This window comes from Panthera pardus, unplaced genomic scaffold, assembly GCF_024362965.1.
Source record: "Panthera pardus isolate Hobbes unplaced genomic scaffold, ASM2436296v1 HiC_scaffold_27, whole genome shotgun sequence".
Classification (NCBI taxonomy): domain Eukaryota; kingdom Metazoa; phylum Chordata; class Mammalia; order Carnivora; family Felidae; genus Panthera; species Panthera pardus.
The window spans coordinates 88,808,898-88,836,500 of record NW_026526843.1 but is presented as its reverse complement, the minus strand read 5'-3'; the positions used below and the strand labels follow the sequence as shown (position 1 = coordinate 88,836,500).

General features: G+C 45.9%; 1 protein-coding gene and 1 long non-coding RNA gene across 15 annotated transcripts in view; one reads left to right on the top strand and one right to left on the bottom strand.

Moving 5' to 3' along the window:
• The first annotated feature begins 6,122 nt into the window (after positions 1 to 6,122).
• Positions 6,123 to 26,167, top strand: LOC109248040 (uncharacterized). Of its 2 annotated transcripts, XR_008418295.1 has the most exons (5): positions 6,123 to 6,168; positions 17,300 to 18,193; positions 23,998 to 24,185; positions 24,305 to 24,405; positions 25,911 to 26,167. It is a non-coding gene; the product is annotated as an uncharacterized LOC109248040 (long non-coding RNA). The 2 variants fall into 2 exon arrangements; XR_002071919.2 differs by lacking the exons at positions 6,123 to 6,168; positions 17,300 to 18,193 and having other exon boundaries at positions 23,856 to 24,185.
• CASK (calcium/calmodulin dependent serine protein kinase) overlaps positions 7,311 to 27,603 on the bottom strand; it is a 232,040-nt gene continuing 211,747 nt past the window's right edge. For 5 of the 13 annotated variants that reach the window (XM_053891690.1, XM_053891694.1, XM_053891697.1 and 2 more), the window contains 6 exons: positions 22,410 to 22,490; positions 22,224 to 22,304; positions 19,487 to 19,689; positions 12,415 to 12,498; positions 11,493 to 11,519; positions 7,311 to 9,325 (listed from right to left, as the gene is read on the bottom strand). In XM_053891690.1, coding sequence (XP_053747665.1) covers positions 9,149 to 9,325; positions 11,493 to 11,519; positions 12,415 to 12,498; positions 19,487 to 19,689; positions 22,224 to 22,304; positions 22,410 to 22,490 — 653 coding nt within the window. In that variant the 3' untranslated portion in view covers positions 7,311 to 9,148. The remainder of the gene's footprint in view (positions 9,326 to 11,492; positions 11,520 to 12,414; positions 12,499 to 19,486; positions 19,690 to 22,223; positions 22,305 to 22,409; positions 22,491 to 27,603) is intronic. The other 8 variants (XM_053891695.1, XM_053891698.1, XM_053891700.1 and 5 more) reach the window with 3 other exon arrangements.

The following is a 27,603-nucleotide window of genomic DNA, read 5'->3' as shown; positions in this document are numbered from 1 at the left end:
AGTTTTTGTTTGTTTGGGAGGACCTTTATCTCTCCTTCTATTCTGAATGACAGACTTGCTGGATAAAGGATTCTCGGCTGCATATTTTTTTTCTGTTCATCACATTGAAGATTTCCTGCCATTCCTTTCTGGCCTGCCAAGTTTCAGTAGAGAGATCTGCCACTAGACTTATCGGCCTCCCCTTATATGTTAGAGCGTGTTTATCCCTAGCTGCCTTCAGAATTTTCTCTTTATCCTTGTGTTTTGCCAGTTTCGCTATGATATGTTGTGCAGAAGATCGATTCAAGTTATGTCTGAAGGGAGTTCTCTGTGCCTCTTGGATTTCAATGCCTTTTTCCCTCCCCAGATCAGGGAAGTTCTCAGCTATGATTTGTTGAAGTATACCTTCAGCCCCTTTCTGTCTCTCTTCCTCTTCTGGAATTCCTATGATACAGATATTGTTCCGTTTGTTCCGTTCACTTAGTTCTCTAATTCTCCCCTCATACTCCTGGATTTTTTTTTTATCTTTTTCTCAGCTTCCTCTTTTTCCATAATTTTATCTTCTAATTCACCTATTCTCTCCTCTGCCTCTTCAATCTGAGCTGTGGTCGCCTCCATTTTATTTTGCACCTCATTTATAGCATTTTTTAGCTTCTCATGACTATTTCTTAGTCCCTTGATCTCTGTAGCAATAGATTCTCTGCTGTCCTCTATACTTTTTTCAAGTCCAGTGATTAATTTTATGACTATTTGATTGCTTAAATCGTTCTTGATCAATTCATTAGCTCTTGCTACTTCCTGGAGCTTCTTTTGAGGAGAATTCTTCCATTTTGTCATTTTGGATAGTCCCTGGAGTGACGTGGAACTGCAGGGCACTTCCCCTGTGCTGTCTGGAGTAACTTGCATTGGTGGGCGGGGCCGCAGTCAGACCTGATGTCTGCCCCCAGCCCACTGCTGGGGCCACAGTGAGGCTGGTGTGTACCTTATCTCCCCCTCTCCCGGGGGCAGGACTCACTGTGGAGTGGTATGGCCCCTGTCTGGGCTACTTGCACACTGCCGGGCTTGTGGTGCTGCTTCGATGGCATCTGGCCAAGGGCATATTAGGGTGGATCCGCATGGTGCACAGGGGCGGTAGGGGCAGACTCAGCTCGCTTTGCCTTCGGTGGTCCACTTCGGGAGGGGCCCTGCGGCTGCGGCATCGGCATCGGGAGGGAGGCAGACTCGTCGGAGGGATGGATCCGCAGAAGCACAGCGTTGGGTGTTTGCGCGGTGCAAGCAAGTTCTGTGAAGGGAACTGGTTCCCTTTGGGATTTTGGCTGGGGGATGGGCGAGGGAGATGGCGCTGGCGAGCGCCTTTGTTCCCTGCCAAACTGAGCTCTGTCCTCCGGAGGGTCAACAACTCGCCCTCCCGTTGTCCTCTAGCCTTCCTGCTCTCGGAGCAGAGCTGTTGACTTATAACATTCCAGATGTTAAGTCCCGCTGGCTATCAGAGCTCACGCAGTCTGGCCCTTCCGCTTTTACTAACCAGACTCGGGGGCTCTGCCTTGCCGGGTGGGATGGCTGCCCCTCCACTGCCCCGGCTCCCTCCCGCCAGTCCGTGTAGCGCGCACCGCGTCTCTGCCCTTCCTACCCTCTTCCGTGGGCCTCTCGTCTATGCTTGGCTCCAGAGAGTCCGTTCTGCATCTTCTGACAGTTTTCTGGGTTATTTAGGCAGATGTGGGTGGAATCTAAGTGGTCAGCAGGATGCAGTGAGCCCCGCGTCCTCCTACGCCGCCATCTTCCTCCAAAATCCTAAGATTCTTCTTAAAGTTTATTTTTTGAGAGCAAAAGAGGGAGGGAACGAGTGGGGGAGGGGCAGAGAGAGAATCCCAAGCAGGCTCCGCACTGTCAGCGCAGAGCCCACCGCGGGGCTCGAAGTCACGAACTGAGAGATCGTGACCAGAGTTGAAATGAAGTCAGACACTTAACCGACTGCGCCACTCAGGCGCCCCTGCTAAGGATATTCTCTATTTTATTTTTAAGAGTTTTTGTTTTTAATTTAGAACTGGGTTGAATTTTGTCAAATGTCTTCTTGGTGGTTGTGAGATGATCATACTGGTTTTTGCTTTTCTTTTTGTAACTGAGATATAGCTTATATACAGTGAAATGCATAGATCTTAGGTGTTCAGTTCAACATGTTTTGACAATTGTGTATACCCACATAACCGCCACCCCAAACAAGAAATGGAACATTTCTACCACCCCAGAAAATTCTAGGGGAAGTTCTGTGGGAAGCTGTTGATTTGTGTGGCTGAGCCTTTACCACCAGCTTTGTGCACGATCTTGATTTCCCTCTCACCATGGTTTCACATCTCGACCGCCTGGAGTCACATGTGAGACCCCAGCAGGCTGTCCCCTGTCAAACAGTTTGTTCATCCTTCATCAATCACTCTGGTGGCAGGAGGGAGCTGCTTCTCTGCAGGGTAATTGGCCATGGGGAGGGGGAGATAAAGCTGCCTCTGAAGCGGGAGGAGGGCAATGGCAGGAGCTGCAAGCTTTTAGTGATCAGGCCTAAGAAGGCGGCTGTGGCCACACTGATTTTGGGCACCCGTCCCTGAAAGGTTAAGATGGGGATGGGTGTGGAGAGCAGGTGTGTGCGTTGGGTGCAGGATCCCCCACTCTGCCCTAAGCATGGGATTTCATCTGCAGGCTCAAGTGTTGTGTGCTCATTCCTTGAGAAAGTCAGATGCCACCTTTTGGAACATTCTGTCCTGGAGCACCCCTTGCCTTTGGCTGGGTTGCTAGTTTGCACTACTATCTTGTCCTTTAAGAGGCTTGCTACCCTTAGGATATTCAAGGTCACTGCCTTCAGTGACCTTAAACTGAAGGTCACTGTCTAGTACCCTGCACCAGTCTGGTTGCATTCTTTATGTAGATTCCCTCTCTGCTGCCGTCGTTCATGGAATGATACTGGGTGTTATTTATTTGGCTTATCATATTGCAGTAAACTGGGGAAAATACAGACATACGTGTTTCTGTTCATTTCTGTCAGCTTAATGTGGACATGTTAGATGTGTTTTCAGTGGCACGAAGTACGGGAAATAAGCCTAATGTTAGTGTTATGCTTTTGGTCATCAGTATGTTGAGGTAAGTAATCTGAAGAAACATGATTTGGCATTCCCTGAATCAAAAGGCCAGGGACTCAACGTCTTGTGTCTGAATGTGATGTAGACTCTTCTATACATTTTTTTTTTTTTTTTAGGGGAAGTTTTCTTGAGAAAAGCAAACGATCCCTCCTGGTTTGTGTTTGTTTGACATGAGCCACGTGAGCACTTTGGGCCTGGGCTATTTCTGGAGGTGCGCGTTTGGACACATGCAAGTGTGGGTGTCTGAGGCCACCGTGGTTCTTTGCTTGTGCAGAGCCTAGGGAAAGGAGGTCATCGAGGCACGCAAGGGGCCGTATCCCAGACTCTAGCTAGAGAGCAGAGCAAAGCACCCAACACCAAGGGCAGCAGGCTTCCTCCCAGGGCTTTCTATGCAGACATCAAACCAGAGACTTGCTCGTTCTCCATGCTGGGTGCCTACCCCACTCCAATCAGTTTAGGCTGCTATTTCCAGGAGCTGTGACACTTGGATTTTTTTTTCTCTTTTTTTAAACCCTAAGCTATTTAAAATCTGCATCCAAGTGTGAGCAGCTAAAGTTGAACTGCTCTCAGGACGCAGTCTGCGTCAGTTAGGCTAAAGACCGTGACTCCCAGGGTGCACCTGGGAGCCCAGGAGGTCGCTCTCTCCACCGCACACCCCCCCCGCCCCCCCACCGCATCTGTGGCAAGGCCTGTGAGGCCAAATCCTGGAGGGGAGCCCCCCGTCCCTCCAGTCATCCTGTGTTCTCTCCACCAAGCTGTTTGGCCTGCAATCTGAGGAAACAACTGCCTTTTCATGTTTTATACATTTTATTCATACATTTCTCCAACTTTGAAATGACAAAAGCCCAATTCTATGGTTTCCCGTTACACAGCATCCTACAGGTATGTATATTCTACAAAGAATACTATGGAGTTTCTCTTCCTCCCCTGTCACACAAGAGATAACTGATTAGGGTTCCATCGACTTGTACTGTCACTGGCAGTGCACCAGCGTTCGGCTTGTTCTGGCGACAGGGCAGAGGGATCAGGGCGGGAGGGTGTGTGCTAAGGCATGTAAATAGATACACACAGAGAGAAAGAAAAGCGGGACATTTACAAAGAATCCGAACCTTTCCGATCCCCTCACCTCCTGGGTGTTGAAGGACCCCTCCTGCACGAATGCTCTTGCTAAGGCTTCGCTGTACCCTGCAAATACTTACAACCGGAAATGGTGAAATATACAACAACTGTTAACATCGCTCTCTTTTTATCACCGAGACAATACTTCAAAACCTTTTATAAAAAGGCAGTTATACAGACAGAAAAAAGAACACGTTGGCAAAACTTGATGCAAAACAACCCCCAAACTGAGTTGGAAAGGGTGACACACCTGCACTGTAATTGAACAGGATGACGCTGTGGCCTCAGCACATGAGAGCTGCATGGCCTTTGCATCAGTCACCCTGCTACCCACACCCCCCCCCTCCCCACCCCCCCGCGCCGCCACACACCAGCCTGCACGGGCGTCATTCCAGGACACAGCTGAGACTGGAAGTTGGTTCCGCCAATTCTTAGTCTCTTCAAAATGAGAAAAACAAAAAAGGCGGGCCACTCACTATGGAGGAACGCCTATTTCTGCTCCTAGGCACAACTCCTTCTAAGAGGTTGCACTCATTCTGGGTCCCGAGATGGTGAATCCCAGGCGTCTCTCGGTGAGAACGCCGGCAGCCAAGTTCTGACTTTCTGAGCATGCACAGGTATGGAGTTGTGCTTAGGGCCAGAAATGAGGTCGCCCGTGTGGTGACAAATGTCTCTTTCCATTTGCTTTTGCTCAGTCCGTTTGCACAGGTTCAAGAGAGTTGATGGAGGGTCAGGTGAAAGGTGGTGGGCACTCTGGATTTTCTGTGTCTCCGAAGAGCTAAGACTTGGAGGAGCCTGTGCTAGAGATGGTGTGGCCCCCTCAGTCTCCTCTCCCTGTGGGCTGGGGTCTGCCCACCTTCTGCGACTCAAGAGTGGCAGCGAAAGGAGCAGATAAAAGGGATGTGGATGGGTGAATATACCCCTCGTGGCCCTTTCTTCCACTTCCTGGATGTGGGCCACAGCTGGACTTCACTCAGCCAGAAGACCAGAGACTTCCAATAACTCCAAGTTTAAGGCGAACCGATAAGCATGGGATAAGCCAATGGAACATCAAGTCTTACGGGGACAGTCCTTTAACCAACGACATCAAATAGGAAAACCTTAATTCTAAAGGGGTGAGAAAAGGAAGAGTTCTACCAAATGAGATGATTCACGATTAAAGCTTGTAGCCCTCCTGCAAGCTGCCTCAAAGAAGCAAAATGTCTTTCTAAGAGGAGAATTAATTAGAGGCGCAGAACAAGAGAAAGGCGCACGGGGACCTTTAGCCTATGACAGGCCATAATCAGCCTTAGCATCTTAAGCTCTTGTAGAGGATGGAATTAGGAAGCAGTGTTCAGTTCTGGAAAAGCAAACTCCTCCCCTGCCCCTCAAAACACACACACACACGCATGCGCACGTTTGATGACACAAAGAGAGGAGGGGGGGGGGCGTGTGGTGAGGACGGCAAGGGGCTTGTCGACTGCAAGTTGCCTTCCCTTTCCAAGGGGACCGTGCGGGAGGCATCACAGTTAAGAACTTAGTAATGAAAAAATCTTCTTGCTAGCAGTAGCAGTGTGTTCTCTTTGCCCCAAGAGACTGACCTGAAACAAAGAAAAGGACACCACATGGGTGGGAGACAAGAGACTTTGATTTGGGCGGGCCTGTCCTTAAGGGCGCAGTGTCTGCTCTGGGCGTCTCCCTGTCCTGAGGGTGGCTCCTCAACTGACTAAACTTTTTCAAGGAATGAACTTGACTTCTCACTGAACAGGTGACTACGAGTGATTTGAAGACAAAAAACTCTCCTCTGCAGTAATGACATCAAAACTTTCCCAAGATCACGGTGGTGTTGCATCCAGCCTCAAGTGGCTGGAGCCGGCGGTGTGAGATTGAGCTGGACTTGGGGCAGAGGGGCCCTGCAACACAGGACGGCCCCAGAAGAAAACCTTCTGAAGGCAAACAGCAGGAAGTAGGTCACCCATTTCTTTTCTTCTCTGAGCAAATATTTTAAACCATCTCATCTGACAGGAGATACACTTAATTGCATTTTAAAAAGCTACCAAATTATCTCTGCACTGGGAAACTTCCAGATGAATTGAGTGACATCTTCCTTTTTAGCATTGAAATTGTATAGGCTGTACATGCAGTAACTACCACCTTATTAAAAAAATCAGGAACTTCTCTTTAACAAATAATTCCTCGTGTTAAAAAAACACCCCCCTTTTTTGCTGTGGGGGTGGGGCTGGGTGGGGTAGAGAACCCTCTGAAACATGGCTCAGTTGACCAGTGATAAGACTTAATAATTCTAATCATTTGCCCTGGCCTTTAAAAGGAACAAAACAAAATGATTTTGCTGATGGAATGGAAGCAGCGAAGCTTTTTAGTAATTTTCTCTGATTGCTTGGTGGATGATTGTAATGTAGCAGCGTCAGTTTTGTACGGAAATTACTGTGAGTTTAAGTGTTTTCTGGTAGGTCATAAAGACATTACTTTAGAGAAGGGCCTGTATTAGTGGAATGAACAGATGACCTGAGAAGTTCAGCCAGAACAAGTTCTGGGCTCAGGAAGTTTGCCATCCACACAGTGGTGAGAACAGCGCCCGCCTTTGTGCCTCTCAGATGGGGAAGACAGGACCGGCGCTACAGCACTTTCTCAATTCCGGGGCCACAGACGTCTAAACTGGCATTGCTTTGCTCTTCTTCTGCTTGATCCACCTCTATCAACGTGGCTTAAGATTGGCATCATCAGCATCTCTGGAGATTTGGCCTCAAAGGGCCAGAGGGGGTGTGGGCTTTTCTAGCTGAGGGAGGGGCTTCGCGTCCCCATTCTTTGTGCTTCATTGGAAAAGAGGTAGAGCGGGCACTTTCACAGTGAGAAGAGCCCGGATTGTGGTCAGTACCATCACAGGAATGCATGACTGGCCTTGGCATCAGATTTAAATCAATCCTGACACAGCTCTAAACAGCTCTTGGGGTTTCCCTTCTCCATCCATGGTGTCTCTGGTTTGGCGGTTTGGTCACCCTGCCGTGGGGCCTCAATAGAAGCAGTTCACGCAACACCTTATAAGTTGCAAACTCATCCGGTCACTGACAAAGGACAACATCAGAGAGAAAAAAAAAAATCATTGTTTAATAAGAGTTGTTGGGAGGGGAGGGTGACACCTTACAAGGAGAATACAAATGCCTCCTCTGTGTGGTCCTTCAAGAGGAGCCTTTTAGCTCACAACACAGCCTGCACATCCCGCCAAGGCACAAAGCGATGAGGCCATCTAACCGACAAGAAGCAAACAGGATGGTATTTTCTCAAGGATCGAAGGTTAACAGAACCACTTCACACCCTGACCCTCTAAGGAAGAATCTTCTGCTGACCTCTGGTCAAGAGTTGGAAAACCCCAGCCTGAGTCTCCTGTACTGGAAGAATGTGACCTCATGGAAGGGCGATGAGATGGTTCATGTCTCTAAAGCAACAAGGGACGATGATTCTCCTGTGCCAAGGGATATAGCAAGAGGAAGGAGAAACCACAGACGGCCTCCGGTACGTGGGTGGCCCTCAGGCGCACTGCGCTCTGGGAGCCAGAGGTGGTCCGAGCTGTGCTCTGGCGGAGTATTTTGTTGTCCTGCCTACTGACAGTCACTCCTGGGCCTTCAGTGGTTCAATGAGCATCTAATGAATTACAAAATCTAAAAGATCATCAGCTTGTAAACCTCAACAAATCTGTAATGAAATGAAGGACCCAAAGGCATTTAATTATTGAACACATAAAAGGAAGTATATTTAAAAAAAAAAATTGGTCAAACTGTCCTGTTAGTTATCATTTTAAAGGAATTTACAGGGCTGTTATAGATTATTCTTTTGGAATAATTCAGTTTATAGCAAATGCCTAAACTGGTTTCTTCATTGCACAGTATATTTTCTTAAAATGGGTGCTTTAAAACAATTACATACATATTAAAAATCCTCATTTCTCTGCTTAATTAAAATGTTAATACTCTCAGACAACACAGATCTGAAATGGTGAAACCAGCAATTCCCCCTCCCACCTTACAACAAATTAAATTGAGACAAAATTACAAACACATTTCACTACATGATTATTAATAAAAATCAGTTTCTTTTTTTTTTTTTTTTATAAAGTTGCCCGAAATGCAAGGGATGTGCATAGGTTTACAACTTAGTCATAATAGCATTTTATTCTTACTCCCCTGGGTGTGCCCCGTGAACGGAATGTACTTTGCTGTAGATTACAGATTGTTTTGTCCAACACAGACACACCGACAGCATAAACGCTCGCGACTGTCCACATGCATTAAGAGTCAAGACCCAACTTCAAATCTCTAAAAGGTTTACAGGGTGCTTCAAAGAGACAGTATCACATTATCTGGATGTTACATAAAGGACTTAAAAAAAAAAGCTATTCTAAAAAAAAAAAAAAAAAGAAAAAAGGCCTTTAGAAATTTATGACTGTTTTGTAATCACTAAGACTGATTATTTCAAATAAATAAAGGAAAGAAAGATATTCCAATTCATAAAATCAGACTCTAAAAAGAATGTAGTGTTCCACCCCCAGTCAAGGTAACAGAATCATTGTTTATTATTAAAATAGATTATAGAAAGCAGCATCTATTTTGTGCAGTTTTTAGGGGCCTTGGAAATAAAAAGCTATGATTTCCAAAAATATAACATTCCAAAGGATTGAATAATACATACATTTAAAGATACATTTTATTAAAGTTTAGGAGAACTGATTAAAAAAGATACTGTCTCTTTAAATGAGTGTGTAATTGTTTTCTCCTCCTATCTATTCGGACATGACAATAATTATAAATGGAGGTCACACTACAACTAGGTAGTCTTAGGGACCATGACCTGCTGACACACGGCCGATAACAAAGAGGCTTTTCCATGTATGAGGTGGCTCCTGGGTTCGCGGCAGGTCTCTTGGGAGAGGCCTAATAGACCCAGGAGACCGGGACCCACTGCGGGGCTGTGCACACGAGCTCCACGGCTTCCTCCAGATGTCTGATTGTCTCATCAATTTCATTGTTGATAATTGTGAGATCGAAGTAGTGTGCGTATGTTCTCTGTAAGATATCGGACTCCTTCTGCAGACGTTGAAGAGATTCATCCTAAATGGCGGTGGGATGGAGGTCGGGGTAGGGCGTGGGAGGAGGGAAAAAAGCAAAGGCAAGACAGAAGTCAGCTGGACTCTTTCTCTCTCCACGTTCCCGTTACTCCCAGTGTCACAAGCAGGCAAGGCTGGACCTCGATGTGCTGCATCGGGGCACGAGGCCAAGTCCGCTTTGTGACAGAGGAGGCAGTGGGCCCTGCGATGGCAGGGTCACGGAGGAGCGGCCTGTGGCCCGACTGCTCACCATGCAACAGGAGCTCCATGCCAAACCGGGGGATCAGAGAAACCAGACACTCTTCGGCAAACACAACGCCCCACCGGCCCGGCTGCTGCCATCTGCCCCAGCGGGAGCCAGTCTCCTGACTGACCGGCAGTGAGGGCTCCGGAGGTGAGGCCAGAGCCCTGCATCCCCCTGCTTCCCTCTGTCCTCTGCTCGCACTTGTGTGGGGCCCCAGAGCCCAGCTGCATCCGCACCAAGAAGCCACTGCCTCTGGCCAACAAATTAAGTTGCATTTTCCCCTCTTCTCCTTAGAGGTCCAACATGTTCCAGGAATTCAATTACGTATAATGGCCCTCGCTCAATAGCAGTGGATGCCAGAGGCAAAAGCTTTTTGGATGTTGCAAATAATGGATGAAATAAGGCCATTTCCCAGATACAACAGCAACTGGCATCTGATGAATCCCCTCAAACTGCTCTATGCTGGAAATGGCCTGATGTCACTGGTCAGAAGGACTCGCACCTCTCAGGGAAAAAACTCAAGGGAAAGCAGCTACTGAACTCTAGGGGGCTTTGCTGCTGGAAAGGACTTCCCCTCAACTCCTAGAGCTTGCTGCAGATCTCTTAAGGGCCACCAGAAAGTCTGCCTCTGGATCCTCACAGGGCAGACACCGTTAGGTTGAACTTTCAATGGACAAATTCAAATCTGAGGCCAGAGAACTCTGTAAGTCAACTTTGCCCTGCCTCTCCCCCAACACGAGGTAGGTAAGGAAGGTATTGGGCTGAGTCTTACGTATGTGGAGATATAGTTAATACCTGTTTATGTGATTAGTATCTTTCCCCGACTGGAGCGTAAACTTGTCTGTGTGCCCGGTCATTGCTGTGCCCAGCATTTGGCACTGTGCCCGCACACAGCAAGTACTTACTTGGAAAGAAAGCACCTGGCTAATATTGCCCATTATGGGGTTTGATGAGTGCAAACCTCTACTAGGTCCTACTATTCTACTAGGAAATGGAGGCTCATGATAACAGAGACCTCCAGAAACACTAAAGGATGCGGGAGCCATGGTGCCCAGAGCTGACTTAGGACCCCTCCTCTTCTCTGAGGCCCATCCATTATTTGTGAGAAACCCTTGCTGATGAGCCCCGGTCTGTGGGTGTGAGTCTCTGGGAAGGGGATCGAATGGGGTGTCACCGGATCCCATCATGGCACCATGGTGTGGGTGGACAGTTACCAGGCAAGCTAGGGACTCCATCTTTTCTCTCAGGATGCTCTGAAAGGAATGTCGGATGTGGTCTGTTGTCGTCTACTGGGATTTCAAAGCAGGGCATGGTATGCTGGGCCGTGCAGTGTTAACTATTACAGTGTAGATAAGACCTCAGTTCCTCACCACCTTCTAAGGTCCTATCAACACGCTTTCCACTTGTACTTAGAGTATTTTCACTGTGGCTATACTTGACAACGAACAATGCAGAAGCCCCATTTTAGGAAACACTCATTCACCCAAAGACAGGAGTGCATCCTGCCAGCCTGGGAAGAGACCATTCCTACCACACCACTCTCTGGGCTAGGGGACTCCACTGAAAAACACCGTCCTGGGCCTCAGAGACCAGGGGCAGACTTCAGGATTTACTCAGAAAGCTGGGTTGATGAAAACATTCAAGAAAATGTATGGCTGACGGCATCAATTTTTAAACGTAGCTCTCTTTACAGAAAAAGAAAGCTTCCTCTTAAGGACCTTACAGGCTGAAGCTATATTTGTCCGTTTATTCCTCTACAGCACTTGTCTGCGGGATTGCCTTCTGCATGAGCAGGGTGTAACTCAGTGAAAACAAAATGCCTCTATTCTACCAGCAGAAGCCAGGATTTATGGGAAGGAAAGGTCTATGTTCTACATCTAGGAAAGGAAACAAGGTTGGATTTCATCACCTCCTAGCTGGTACTTACGGGCAATTTTCTGCACCATTTTGGCAGCTATGGAAAATTAGTAAAAGGGCAGGAAAACAGGCAAAAACAAAAAACAAAGCAAAGATGACAATCCAAGAAAAATACATGGCAACCAAAGGATAAGCGCTAAGCACAACGTGGGGTTTCACACAGGCCAGGGTGTTAACGGAGATGGGAAAGGTGGATTTACAAAGGGATACGCCACTTGCAAACAACAGGACAAAAACTAATGACCGGAAGTATGAGTAACATGGAAATGTAAAGATTTAGCCTTCCTCAGAGGCCTGCAACATGAACACTTCCAAGCCTGACTGTAGTGTTCTGGGCTCTGGTGGGTTTAGGCCAGTGGTTAACTGAGCAGAGCCAAGAGCCCTCTGGTGGTTTCTCGACCCAGCAGAAGCAATGGAGGACTCTGCACGAGACTCTTCGTAAGAGTGGCCCTGCAGCAGATCAGCACGGATGCACTTACCAGACACCCCGTAACTACCCTCTGATCTGCCCAGCCACAGAAGGCCTCTGGGTCAGCTGGGTACTAGATGGTGATGCCAACTCTTGAAGGCACTATCTCTGCGGCAGCTGCTGGCTTGATTTAGCCTGACAGGGGACAGAGCTCATGTCCAGGTTTGGTGGTCTCCAGGGACCTGCATGGGCTCCACTCCAGAGGCTGCCTGAGGGAACTCGGGCAGCTGGGCCAGGGTCATGGGTTCCTTATAGCGCTCTTCTGGCAAAGCAATCACTGGCCTAGAGCTGGGCCTGTGGCCTGCCACTGTCTTAGCCCAGCGCCCATTAGGGGTGGAGAGGGCCACAGCGGCTCGGCAAGCTTCCACGCCTTCGTTTCCTTGTCTTACTGATGTGGGGCTTTGGTCTTGCACACAACACACACATGGATCCTAATGGCGGGTAAAAACAGAGCGGCCCTTACCTCATTTAAACCTGGAGTGATAGTCGGTGCGGCAATAAAAACAACAAAAGGAGCAAACTCCGCAGTCCTCAGGACCTTCAGTGCCTGTGTACAAAGCAAAAACTGGAACTTAGAAATCATGAGTGCAGCATTTAATGGAGTCCGTAAGAAATCACACAACGGAAAAAACCCTTGATTCAAAGTTTTGGCAAGGGATTATTGAATTTACCAGCTTTATAAGTAACTTCTGTTACTCCTTTTCTTCCAAAGGATGGACCACAGCCATCAGCAAATAAAAGGTGACAAACCGGACATTTTAAAAACTGAATCTCATGAATCAATAGGACTGACTTTTCTTCAGCCACGTCAACACTGATTATGTTGGTTAAGGTTCATTTAAACCTGGCTATTAGCTGTAGCCTTTTTAGTTGATAGGAAATGTGTTTTGGGGTAGGCTTGGATCATTGCGCGGGCTCTGCCACTGAGCTACAGCCCACTTCACCCCATTTTAACCTTCGAACTGCTAACAAGGCTAGTGGGTCCCTGCCACTGTCACTGTGAAGCCGTGTTCACACTTACGGGGCCTTCTGAGTCGCCCTGATGCAAGGCCCCGTGGGGCTCACGGGGGAAGAGAGACCTTGTCTGGGGCTGGAGTCTGGAGACGCTAAATGAGCTCTGTGGCTGCGGGTAATTGGAGGCCCGCAGGAAAACGCTGTGTTGGAGGGAGAGGGGCCCCTGAGGCTGATGCAGTTCCCTTCAGAGGCATAAAACACGTTGAACGGTGCAGCCACCAGTTTGCACAGACACACTGCCAAGCTGGCATCCCATGCCCTAGGAGTCGTTTCTGGTAAGGGAGTGCTTGTCAGCTCCTCCTGGTGGGGGGGGGGGGAGGGGGGACGTGACCCTGCAATGGGCTATGGATTCCCCTGCATGGGACAAAAACTCCAGCATACGTGGGTACACAATTCACAAGTGTCTGGTGTGTCATTAATTTGCACCGCAGCGAATAGTATCTTGCTGTCCTTCATCTGAGCATTTAACATGCGTGTTCTGCTACCTGCGTATCTGGCTTTCTAAATGGCCTTTCAGTGGTTTGCTTTGCTCTGTTCCTACTCCTCCCTCTTTTGCCTGGTTCACGGTGGTAGCAACAAGACCGGTCACTCTGCCCCTGTACTAAAAGCCTGCTACTAGAATGATCGATCCTTCTGGCAAGGCAAATCCCATCATATTGCTCCTCTACTCCAAACCCTTCCACAGCTCCATCTCGGCCTTGGGATAAAATGTATACTCCTTAGCATGAATGCTGAATCCCTCTGTCCTGAGCTGGCCCGTGCTTATCTCAGTCTCTCTCTACACCTCTCTGCTGCTTCCCCCTCTTCCAACTGGCCTTGCTGAACCACTTCCAGTTCCAGAAAGGGCCACACTCTCTCTGCCTTCCCAGCTTTGTCTTACTACTCCCTCTGCCTGGATGCTCCGTCCCCATTCTCCCTTTAGCATGGCTGAATGATCCGTGAGCACCTGGCTCTGGTGTTCTTTAGTCTGCAAAGTCCTCTGTGGGCTCTGAGCCAGGCCCCCTCGCCCCCGACCATGGGACCCAGGATGCTGCACACCAAGTACCCAGATACCAGAGGGTGAGCTTACGGGCAGGGGTGATGTCTTGTTCAGTCATCTCCCTTGTGCCCTGTATGGCAGCCGGCATAAACTGTGTTTATGGTAAAATGAAAATGGAAAAGCAGCACACAGGATTGGCAGAAAATGTTTGACCAGTGGGCACTGTGCTTGGTGGCTGAAGGGAACCTCTTGGCCTCTGACTATACGGAGCCGTGAGAGACCAACAGGGATGATAAAGGTTTAGTGCAAGGTTCACTTTCACTGGGATTGGGTTTCTGAATCCCAGCCACACAGGATCTCCTTATGGATTAAGGGGGCCCAGCACATTGTTTCAGCCGTCATATCAAAGTGCTTCAGTTGTGGACATCACATTCCCCTCAGGAGAAAGCTCTTTGGGCCTGGCTATGCTCCCTTTTGACAGAGGTAATTGGCAATTTCTTTGCCAACCCTTTTGTGATTGAGAGTTCTGTTAAGGAATAAATATCACGGAAAAGTCCATATATAGCTCAATTGAGCTAAACAGGGATCTTCCTTTGGAAATCTCCTGTGAATATAATTTTGGGCCTCTTTTTCTGTCCTTCCTGTGCTCATAAATCAGGAGGGTCAGTTGAGACAGAAGGTTTCCTCGTCCACCCACAGCCAGCCTCTAGGCAACTGAGATGGGGAGATATCCCAGTTCACGGTTCCTACCCTTGCTTCCATCCCTGAAGTGACTCCACGCACAGAGGGAGCCTAGATGCCGAATGGAACCCACTGGTGAAGTTGAGAATGACACCTCAGGCGTGAAACGGCCTTTTTTCTGCTCAGTAACCCCAGCCTGAAGGCCACCCAATTCTCTGAAATTTTAAGTGCTAGCCTGTGATTGTTTTTGCAACGCCAGAAAACACACTCCTGGGCAACCATAAGCTCCCCGCAGATTACCCTTCTCTGTGCAGCATGCACACCCTTTGCCTTTATCCATCCGGACACGAAGATCATTCCGCACTTACTGTGTGTTGCCCAGTGCTCTCGTGTTCACGAATCAGGTTATATTCCCTTAGCAGCTAATTCCAAGGAAAGAACTGGCATCCTTCTAGCAGATAAGGATGATGTGATCCACGACATTCCCCTTTTTGTCCTGCTCACCAGGACGTTCAGAGCCAAACTGCACGCTGATCAGAGCAAATACAGTGGCCTTTTCATGGCTTTGATTTTCGATTTCGATACTAGGTTACTTTCTTTTCTTTTTCTATGTCATTATATTTTCAAAAATGAAAAGACCCCCTCAAATCCTGAGATTTTCTTGTCCAGTAGCCCTCATGTCTTCACCATAGTCACCACACATTTCCTCAGGTGTCCCCAACTGCTCGACTTACAGGGCTTAAGTGCATGCCTTTTTTGGTGTGTGCGTGTAGTCTCTGCTTGCCTGGGGTTTAGGGTCACTTCAGGGACAGTAATTGGAATGGCTTCACAAAGATTCCCTCCCCTCAGGCTGTTAACAGGGGACTTCAAGAGGTCTCTTAAACCCTCTTCCTTTCTGACTGAAGACGAGACACAAATTTGTCAGTATTTACAGGCAAATATTTCTTTCTGAATCCCGGAGAGGCGGGGGAGTCTAGAAAGGTCACTGAAAATATGCTGGATTTAAACAGCCAAAGCAACATTAGGTTTAACATTTAAAGTTAAGTCTTTAGTTCTCTTCTGTGGAGACATGAATTGATTTTATGGCTCATATATGGCCAACAGTTGATCCCAGGTTACCACCCATAAGGACTGAAAACGTATTTGATCAAGTCCCTAAGACGCAGATAGCTTTAAGACGTATCTGCTTTGCAAACTTAGAAAGTGTATAGGGGCAAGTGTCTGAGTCATTCTACACAAAAATATAAGGGTTTAAGGAAAAGCACTATGACCCCAGACATAATCTTTCACAAAACGGCCCCTAGTTCAGAACCTGGCTCTTGTTTTGAAGTACAGATTCCTAACAAGACCACGGCTACCCCTTGTTGACAACCTTTCCCTCTATGGGCAAAAGCCAAACCACAAGTATTCTGCTACCGTTAACTTGTTAAGGCAGCAAATGCATAAACCGGAGTAAAATTAAAATCTAAAATCTAAAACCATCTCAGTAGGTTTTGATGACACACTGGTGCTATCACAGTTGTAGCTTTAGGGACATAGGTTATTTTCTGGGCCATAGCTTCATTTAAAAACATTTTTTAAAAAATGTTTCTTTTGGAGAGAATGTGTGTATGAGTAGGGGAGGGGCAGAGAGAGAGGGAAACACAGAATCTGGAACAGGCTCCAGGCTCCGAGCTGTCAGCACAGGGCCTGATGTGGTGCTCAAACTCATGAACCGTGAGGTCATGACCTGAGCCGAAGTTGGACGCTTAACCGACCGAGGCACCCAGGTGCCCCTCCATAGCTTCATGTCCGTGAGAAAGAAGTTCTACGGTTTTTCCTCAGGTTTGACTGCCTTATTGATTTTTCTAAACATTAAAAAAAAAAAAAGATTTAAATCCTAGGACTACATATAAGATAGACCAGCTTCAGGATTCCCAGGGTCACCTCTTCCAGGATGGAACAGTGGAAGGAGGCGGGGGCTGGCTGTAAGAAAACCGAAGCCCCAACCAACACTGTCCAAAGCTGAAACCTCACTCTCACTCGAGCTACACCTTGGTTCTTCATCAGCAAAGGAGGACACGGATACCTGTCTCGGGGTTCCAAGGATTAAGGAAAGAGTACTCGTGCTTGCAAAATACACAGCACTGTAGGAACACACCTTTTCTTCTCATTTTAAAAGAAGCAGGTTGCTAGTTTGCTTCTAGGGTAATCTTAACTGTGGCCCTCTAGGTTTGAAGCTGGACTACAACGTCTTCACATATTAGACATGTGTTCAATTGGGCCTAAGCTGTCTAAAATAATTTAAGAGAGGGGCGTCTGGGTGGTTGAGCTGGTTAAGTGTCCAACTTTGGCTCAGGTCATGATCTTGAGGTTCATGTCTGGCTCCGTGCTGACAGCTCAGAGCCTGGAGCCTGCTTTGGATTCTGTGTCTCCCTCTCTCTACCTCCCGTGTTCATGCTCTGTCTCTCAAAAATAAAGAAACCTTAAAAAAATTTTGAAAAAATAAATAAGCTAAGAGAGCACGAAATAATAGACCCAAATGCAATAAGCCGAACACCAGTGTTAGGTGGTCTATGGTCCACAAGTCAGCAGTGGCAGGTGTGAGCCACATGGCATTTCTGCTGTTGGGGAGTTTTTGATGTAGACCGAGGCACTCATTTCATCCTCACCAGCTTCTTATTTGTATTCTTAGTTCCCAAGATGATGCTTGGAAGACAAGAAGTGCTTCATACAAACTGGAAGCATCCAGCTGTCCGTGAGATCTAATAGTGGGGGATCACACAGGCTGGGCGGGAAAGGGTGAGGAGAAAAGCATTCTAAGGTCAGAGCCTTCTGGAGCTGGTTGTCCTGAAGGCAGGGTGCCAGCGTTGCCCATCCCGGGGAGAGAGTGGGCCAAAGGCAGGGAAGCCCAAGGGAGGAGCCCTGGGGGTGCGGAGCCCGTGGGCCTCTGCGGCTGTGCCACTGAGTGCAAAGTCCGCGTGGGAGCAGGACTGGGCTCCAGTCCAGGTCAGCCCCGGGTGGTCCGGGGTAGGTGAGCCGGGACCAGCATGGTTGACCAGACCAACCGAGAGGAGTGGGGCCTAGCTGATCGATACCCGTTCCCAGCCTCGGGGCTGGGTGGCCCTGAGAGACCCCTGTTCTGAGGTGGGGACACAGGAATGCATGAGCTCATCCAGCAGTCAGGGGAGCAGGGAGAGAGCGCCCTGCCTGGGGCATGGGGCGCTCTGGTGCCCATGCCGCTTGTACAAACGGCTGCTGCGGATGTCCTGATGAGGCCGTGAGGGCTCCCACTCAGCATGTGACCTGGCGAGGGCACAGGGAGAGTTGGGCGCCAGGGGCAGAGTGGCATGGCAGCCGCTGAGGCAGAAAGCCCTCGGAAGTGGACTTAGGTCAGGGAGAGGGGTCTGAAGAGCCCTGCAGTCAGCATACTGCTAGAGACCTTACTACCAGCAGAAAATGACGTTCAGGCGAAGACCAGTGTGGGACCCAAGGACGGGATGCCGAAGACCGTGACCAGGATGGAGACTGCCTCTAGCCACCCCCCACCAGAAGACTTTGCCAAGCCCTGGTAAGGAGGGCTTTGTAGGTAAGGAGAGATCAAGCTGTGTTCCACATGACATGTTTAGTTCTCTACAGGTCCGAGCTCACTGTCAAGTGTACCGTACAGTGTTCACTGTGCTGCTTTCCTCCCCAGCCCCTTAAGCAGATTCTGAGTTCAAGAACTCCATCAGCTTCTGTGAAATGGAAACGGGTGTAGCCACTGGCCACGATGTTATGGTCTTGGGTCACATAGACGCTGCTGCCAGCTGCTGTCCTCCCTTTGGGCATAGCTAGGGGACCAAGTCTCATATGGTGGCCCTTGAACAGGGGCCGTCCCTGCCTGGGATAGCCAGGTAAGCCTGGTGAAGTGGAGCCTGCCTGAGGGGAGCTGGTCTACCATGTTGGCAGGTGGTATATGGATTGCTAAATATAAGCGATAGGGATTTGGCACACAGATCAGCCTTAGAAACGGAAGGCCCAGGACTCACACGGGGACCCACAGGCCTCTCCTGGAACTTGCCCCAATGTCTCCAACACCCTTCCTACTGGACTTGAAGTCCTGCTTCTGCTTGCTTTGTCCTCAGAGATGAAAAAATAGCTTGTCAGCGTGTGTGTGTGTGTGTGTGTGTGTGTGTGAGAGAGAGAGAGAGAGAGAGAGAGAGAGAGAGAGAGAGAGAGAGAGAGAAGCGTAGGGCTTCTCTACAGATTATCCAGTCATTCCTGTGTCTGGCTCCAAGTCCCTCCAAGCTCTCCATATCCCTCCTAGTTCTAGCCCGGGGTTGGGCATCATCTTCAGTAAAGAGATGGTGGAGGCTGAGAGCCACCATGGGTCTCCCTCCCTGCCCCATCTGGCACTCCCTGGGCTCACTCCTGCTTGCTTTTCTAAAGCCAGCGCTGTGTTTCAGACCCCGACCCAGGCCCCAGGATCAGAGTTCATTGATGGTGATGAACAGAAGATGCCGGGAGAGGCTCTGACAGTCCCGTGTGAGCTGTACCGAGAGAGAAAAGGGGGCTGTTGTGATCACAAAGTGCCCAAGTCTCATCCTGAGGTCAGATTATTGTAGGATTTCTGGCAGCACAGACCCAATCGGGTACTTTCATTGAGCTTCTGAGTATAATGAATCTCGTAAGAGTATACTGTTGCTTCTTAAATACACGGTGTGTGCACCGAGCTCAATGATCAGTTTGCATTCTAGACTGTCAACCCATGATGCCTGCATTACTGATACTTTCCTGTAGTTATTATGTGACCCACGCTGTTCTGATGGCGCTTTTGATTTCAGAACCTGAGCTTAGCATGCAGGCAGGTGGATGGGGGCAGTGTGTGGCTGTGTGTTACCTGAGGCTCCACGTCCAGTATTGCAATCAGGCCCTGCTCATGGATCTTCCGGATGGTCTCCAGTTTTGTCCCATACATCGCATCCTCATGGCTGCCATACTCCAAGTACTCGTTATTAGAGATGTCTTGCATCATTTGGTCATGAGATACAAAGTAATAATTCTTTCCATTTTCTTCATCTTTCTTTGGAGGTCTGGTTGTATCTGCAAAGAAAGTCACATATCAAGAGAGGCTCAAAAGGCTGAGCTCATGATCTGATGTTCCCAATGGACCTACCCAAGCCCAAAATCTTGAGAGCTGTGGATTTTTCCAGGATAGGTCTCATGCTACGTTCCCACCCCCAGTAGCTTTGTAGAACTAAATTCTCAGCACCATGTTTATCTGTGTGACATCGGGCCACAAAAACTGGTTAGTTGTTTGGTCTGGTGAATCCTTCAGTGTTTAGATGAGATTTATTTTATCCCTTCATGGGTCTCTACAGGACAAAGACACTGACCCAAGATTAACATAACTTACTGTATGCCTTAATGCAGTTACTTCTTAAACAGAAGGAAAAAAGAAGAGTTAAAAAAAAAAATGGAAAACCACATATGGTTATTTAAATTTAAATAAATTAAAATTAAAATGTCAGTTCCTCAGTCTCGCTAGCCACATTTCAGGGGTTCAGTAGCCACATGTGGCTCATGGTTACTATAATGGACACTACAGATATTGAAAATTGTCACTATCAGAGAAAAGTTCCATTGGATAGTGCTGGTCTATGGCAGCTTGCAAAAGAGAATGTTAGAATACAGCAAAAGGTGTACTACATTGAGAATCCAATGACCTTGGCCAGATGTGGCCATAATAGTTAGTAAAGACCTACACCATGAGTTGGCAAACTATGGCCTATGAGTCAAATATGGCCTGCTTTTATAAATAAAGTTTTATTGGAAAACATCCATGCCCATTTGTTTACATATTGTCTATGGCTACTTTCATGTGATAATGGCAGAGATGAGTAGTTGTGACAGAGACCATGTGGCCATCCATACCTCAAATATTTACTATCTAGTCCTTTATAGAAAAGGTTTGCTGACCCGTGGCCCAAGAGAACATGTACTAAAATATTGGCCGGTAAGTCCTAGTTCTGTGGGAGACTGACAGGACCAGTGTTCTGCAAAACACAATTTAGAAAATGTCTTTCTAGACACACCAGGAACACTGGTTTAAATCTTCCTTCTTCCCACTTTTTTCCTTTCTTCTCTCCTTCTCTTTTTTTCTTTCCTTCCTCTCTCCCTCTCCCCTTCCCCTTCCCTTTCTTTCAGTTTCCATCATTGGACAAGGACAAACTTTATGCTCCCCTTTGCTGTGTGCATGGGTCCAAACCCATGGGGAACTGCCCCTCTCTCCTACCCCAACTGGATGGACTATTAGAACTTCCAAGTGCTCACGGATGTTCAAATGTAGATGTTTTAAAGAACTCTTTCTCCAGGCACATAAAAGCTGGAGAGATGGCATCATGTGTTGATGCTGTACGATGCTTAGTCACCTCGGTAGGCAAACATATGCTATATACGCATCTGGGGTCAAATATTTGAGAGAGGGACCTCATGACTCACATGACTGAGGTTGGCAATGTATGCTTCAAAACCAAGCTAGTTAACTGGCCGTTTAATAACATGGACGTTCAATTGTTATGTGACCAAGAAGAAACTAAATGTTAGTTAAGCTTGCTATACTTCTGATCCAGACATAAGGAGAATTAAACGAATACTTCAAAGCGTTTTACTAGAAAATCCCAGAGGTACCAAGTGAAATGTTGTTTGATGAATTTCCTTTTTTGTGGAAATCAGACAGGGTTCTGGAAGGAGAGTGTGGTCTTATGAAGCTCCACAGCTCTCTGGGGCATAGAGAAAACCGTAAGTGGTGTTGACCTGGCTTCAGGAAGGCAACAGAAGACCCTACTGGGAAGAGCCAATCTTCCCATTTTCTCTTTTTGGTCTTATAACTCATTCCCCTTTAGTCCTTCCCACCTCGAACAAAACTGTATCTTCCAGAAAGCTTCTGGGATTCAAACTATAAACTCTGGTACAACAGTACTGAAAACAGTGATAGCAGTAACATGACTGCTCTTTATCCAGTATTTGCTAGTGCTTCCTAATCTCAAATATTCTTTACATTCCTGGAATTACTTCATCTTACAGTTGAGGACACAGGGCAAGAAGCTAAGGATGAGATAGAGAAAATAAAGGGAATAAAAATATTACAGATTTAAAATTCTTTATAAGAACCACCCGATGGTACACTGGCTTTTCAAAGTGATGAAAGTCAATAACTTAGGTACGTTTCAGAGAATAGCGTTCTATCAAAGAACACTGTGCTATCAGATCTATTTTTCCGAAGAAGAATTCATCTGAGTCATGTCCCAGCCATACTGCTGGGAAAATCAGGTCACAAATAGAGTGGATGAGCCCAATTTTGTTAAAAAACAACAATGACAAGCAAATCACACGCTGCCTACGTTTGCCCTGAGAGAAGCTTGTGGGAGTCTACAATAGAATGTTTACGGTGCCACTACTGGGCAAATGTGGTCAGGATTACTGTTAATTCATTTTCTTCTTTGTTCTGCTTTGGATCTTCCAGATTTCCCCTAACGAGTAGTTACAACTTATATAATAGAAAAAAAATACGTTAACTACAACATTTAAAAAGTACTAGGACTAGTATACTTAAAAGAGAGTGAGACATAGCTTACGTGGAATAGGGTATGCAAACCGGTCTGGGTGCTTTGTGATGAGAGTGTTTTTTATGTGTCTTCTCCCAACACCGTGCGCACCTATGTCATTTTAAAAGAAAGAAAGTGAAATTGACAATTGTTAGTAACATCTGCAAAATGTGTTCAAGATGACATTAACAAAGTTACTTATACAGTCAAACTTACCTAATAAGACTAGTGTTTTCCTTTTGAATGCCGGCAGTTTTACTACTTCTTCATATGTAACGAGATCTAATTGATCGAACACTACAATATAAAGATTTAGAAGAAAGGTAAATCTACAGGAGTATTTCACGTACATCAATTATGATTTTACTGGCAGAACTAAAGTTATAGTAAAACTGTGTCTTAAAAAAATAGAAGTCCAACTTATGGTCTAAGCTTTCGTGTAATTTTAGTCCTATAACCTTTTGGGAGAAAATTTCATTTTTAAGCCCATGAAAATGCACTTTAGAACCAGGGGCATCCAAAGATACACTGAGCACATGCATAAAAGTCCAATTATAAGAGATACTGCATATCTTGTCATGCAGTATCCAACAACTCATACAAATTCATTCAAAACCACATGCTGTTCATATTTTTGCAATTCTAAGAAATTAGCATTACTAAAAAGAAAATGTCTGCAGACATTGACTAACATGAATATAGCATGAATGCAACTAAAGTTAACCAAGAAGGAGGCCACTAGATTATTTCTAGGGATGGATGAGAGATGCATGGACAGCTGGTCTTTTAACTTCATGGTTCTTTCTTTCAGCGGAGGTGCTGAAGGTAGCATGCTAGATTCTTTCAAAGTCAAGTTCTGAAACTATGATTTCACAAGCTTTTGAAATGAGCATCTCACAAGTTTTACTGTAACCCAGCTCTCCATTTGATGGAGAGTCTTGGGTATGTAAGTAGGGAAACATGCTTCCCTGGGTCCCAAACTTTGTCAGCCCACGTGTGGTCAGTCAGGATGGACGAGATGCAAAGAAGCGTGAAGCAGAGTCTGAGCTGGGAAACCTTTGCAAAAGGGGAGTTCTCGAATCATTACAGACTGAGAATAAATACTTAAAAAAACTATTTTTTGGAAACCTGCCTCTTAACAGAACTGTTACCAAAACTTTCCCAAGAGGACGACTATTCCTGTTGAAGTTCAAGGTAGTCTGGTTCTCACACACATTTGAAAATTCTCACATGAAGGCTAAAATCATGAGTCTGTGTTTCCTATAATGGATTTCTGTATGGTGATATCGCAGTGTTGTCAGGCACACACTGAAATTTCTTTTTAAAATAATATTGAATAAGCTCTAGGTTTCAGAGGGTTTGAAATAAAATCAATAAAATTGATGCCTTGATTTAATAAAGGGATCTGGGATGCTTCAATCACTAAGAGAAGCTTCTGCTCCCTGAAACAATATGGCCAAATGCTTTTGGCTCTCAGCTCAGTCCTTAACATCTGTGATCTTCCCAGTAGCAAAGAACCTTAAAATGCAAAATAGGATACTCTGGAATGCAACAGATCAGAAACAAACAAAGGAACAAAAGTATCATTCCCAAACTACTAAAAAAGAAAGAAAGAAAGAAAGAAAGAAAGAAAGAAAGAAAGAAAGAAAGAAAGAAAGAAAAGAAATACAATGTGTTAAAATAAGGGTTAGTGCATGTTAATGGGTATCTGTGCATTTGTTTGCTTTTGATAGCTTGATTCCATAAAGGTTGACTCAAAAGTCTTTAATTCAGCTAAACACCAAGAAGTGCTTTCTGTGTCTAGAATGGCAGACTCCCCAAATGAAAACAAACACGAGGTTCTGTGCGTGCTGGAGCTGGCTAGTCATGCTTCAGTGGTGACGGAGCGTCAGAGTTGCAAAAATAAAAGCAGGAGTGCTTACGGCATTGCTTTTTATACCCACTGCCCTCGGAGTGATGTTTCCATCAAGAAAAAGGATGCTTATGAAAGAGGTACATCAACAAGCGGATATATATTTTAATACCGAAAAATAATCAAGCATCTCATGAAAGGGCAAGATGATGATGGCACAGGCTTTCTAAATGGTATCAGCATCCCTTTCCTTCCACAGAGCCCTAACTGCAATCCTACCCACTTAAGACTGGTCAATTTTTAAGCAACATGTAAGAATGAGTTAGATATGAACAATTGACAGCACAAACAAATGAACAGGTATGTTACACGTCAATATCTTAACCATACGTGAGTATCATGAAAAGGTTACTCTGGTCGAAATGAAATCACCACATGGTCATAGGATTGAGAAACAATAAAAGAGAATATTTAAAAATAAGACATACAAAGAATATAAGGAGAACACTTAAAGACTGAACTTTTAAAAAGTTTTATGTTGTTTGCAGATTAAAAAAAAAGGGACTTAATGAAAGGAAACCGTCAAAAACAAAGAGGCATAGTCACTCAACAGGTTACTTACATGCACAGAGGCCATTGGGAGTAAGACAGCATGAAAAATGTACAGGGGTCATTGAAATATGGCTTTTAATATATTAGTAAAATAAAAGTATAATATGCACAAAAGAAACTTTACCATGCAATATTCTAAACACGAGGCAAATAAATCACATTAAGAAACAAACTCATTTTAATAAAAATTCAACAATATCCTTATATAAAAGCCACTGGGTTTTATATATGCATGGAAATCTTGTGTGAATAGGTACATGTTCTTTGGGGAGTGTACATGTGGAAGCCTTTTGCTCTTCATTTTGTACCTCCCTGTACTGTTTTTGCAATTTCTCATCACAGGTGCCTATTATTTTTATTAAAAAAAACCTCAACAGGGCAGTGAGATGATGGGTCACTTTTTGTTGTCTTAAGAGTTCTCTGTATCCAAGAGAAAATGTCATAGTTTTAAAAACTGTTCAACTACTAATTTGTGGTCTGAGGCAAAATTTAAACACACCTATGAATGGTATTGTAGGAACCCTCTGGGTTCATGTGTACATATGTAAATAGCGTATCTGAGGATATTGAAATACCATTGCTTAGGGCTCTAATAGTTAAAAAACAACAACAACAACAGCAACAAATTAATAAGGACTTTTTTCCCCTCACGTTTACATTAGTAACTTGATCTTTAAACTGATTTTGGAAGTCCTAGGGCTGAGGAATCTCAGTGCCTCAAGAGTATACTTCTAGCAGCCTGACAATGCTTTTTGCATCAAATTTATGTGGCTAAAAATCTTTTATGCATTGCAGAAAATGTTATTTGCTGTAAATACTACACACACTATAATCAAATCTATTCCCAAGGCTTCAGAAATACTGTCTGGCATAGTTTGCTCCTATTATCCTGATTTCCTGGTAAGCTACTCAATATTCATGCCTCTTTTATGTGTTTAGGTAAGTATTTCCAGTTGAATCTTTTCCATAAATAAGCCTTTAGCATCGATTCCTGGCCTCATTTGGAAAAACTACAAGCATATTCATATACGGCAAAAACTTCCGATTAGAAAAGACCTTGCAGGCTGGTAGCACTGGGCCGGGCACCTAATTCATCTGGGTGCGTGGGCCTGGGCCAGGGCCAGGGCGAGGTACAAGAATGGAGCAAAGGGATGATGGGTCCTAGAGATTAATTCTAGTATCATCGTTCCATCGGTTCTAGATACTGACAAAGTTCCCATCTTTCTTTTGATCACACATATAAACAAATTCAGAATTTGATGAGAACGTCTGGCCTGCCATCAACATATGCAGAATTCTCAAAGATTTGAAGCTGGAAACAAGACATATGGCCCTTATTTGAATTCACTGAGGACTATGGGAAGACTCCCCACCCCAACCCAGCTGTATTTTACAATCAACTTCTGAAAAAGCCAGAAAAATCCTTCAGAAATATAGTTTGATTTGTGGCTCATGACCCCATTCGGCTAGCTGTTGGCATTAAAGAATATGTTTCAAAGTTGTCAAAGCATCTGCCATACTGGCTGAGTGCAACGGTATTTCTTTCTCTTTTTCACATCAATTCCTTATATAGGCGATGCTGCATATTAGGATGGACTTTCATCATAGCTAAAAGCAGAATAGTTGATAAAATACTCGACTTCCCTTTCCTGACAATTTCATCTCTTGCCAAGTAAAGGTAACCACTAAGTAAATGGTTCTTCTGGACTTTGTAATGGAGAAAATGGAAGGGTTGCTCGGTGAAGGGGAAGAAACCTGAAGAGGTGGTGGCAGAAAGGCCTTGCTAGACAGCACGCTTCAGAAAGTCCAAGAAAAAAGCTGCACATCTTCTCCAGAGCAGAAAAACCCAGAGGGGAGCTCATGACGGGTGATTTGGGGCAGGGGGTGGGGATCCCAGCAATAACATTTTGACTAGACAATCACAAACACACCTAAACACAAGTTCTACCAGAAAACCTGAGCAGCTCTACAAGGACCTCATAAGAAATTCAGACTTTCCATCAAAGGGTATGAAAAGACAGTCCCAAACTCAGTGACAAATACTGACATGTAGAAGGGATCATGAACATGACAAGGAAGCTCTGAGGCTCAGAAGACCACTGCTTGGGAAAATGCTGAAGGGAACAAAAGAGTGGGGGAAGTTCTCAATTTCCCTTAGTTCTAAATCTATAAGAACTTAGGTCTGTGGTTTTGCACAGGAGGTTGTAATGTCCAAAGATGACAGAGAAAAAGCCATTGTATTCCATCCCTATGAGGCTCTTGCCTTCTCTTGTCAGGCCCAATGAGGAAAGAAACGTAGAGCCCCTGAATTTCAGGTTTAGAAAGGATATCCTTCACTGACTAACCCAATTCCCTCATTTTGAGCGCCACCCCCCCCCCCCCCCAGGAGCCAAGGGATTTGCCCACCATGCAGGTGTGCTAAGTCAGGTTGCCTGTTAGCTTACAAGTGCATTTGTGGGACCATGGAGGACCACCTGCAATGAAATCAGACAGAGCGGGGACAGTGGAAGATCAGTCATACCTGTGGTTGAAGAATGGAAAAAGTGAACTGCGGAAGGGGCACCTGGGTGGCTTAGTCAGTTACATGTCCGACTCTTTTGACTTCGACTCTGGTCATGATCTCATGGATTGTGGGTTTGAGCCCTGTGTTAGGCTCTGCACTGACAGCGCGGAGCCTGCTTGGGATTCTTTCTCTCCGCCCCTCCCCTGCTTGTGCTCTCTCACAGAATAAATAAACTTAAAAACAAACAAAAAAACCACTGGCCACCAGACTGGGTGCCAATTTCTCTGACAAAATTCTTAAGTGAACGATTCAACAGATTCTTCGTCAGAATTTAGACATTCTAGTTTTTCAATCCAGGGGCTTGTTATCTTCCCTCAGCTGAATTAAAGAATGTTGGCATATTGAATACTCATGTCTATATGCCCTCCATTAGTACAGTGTAA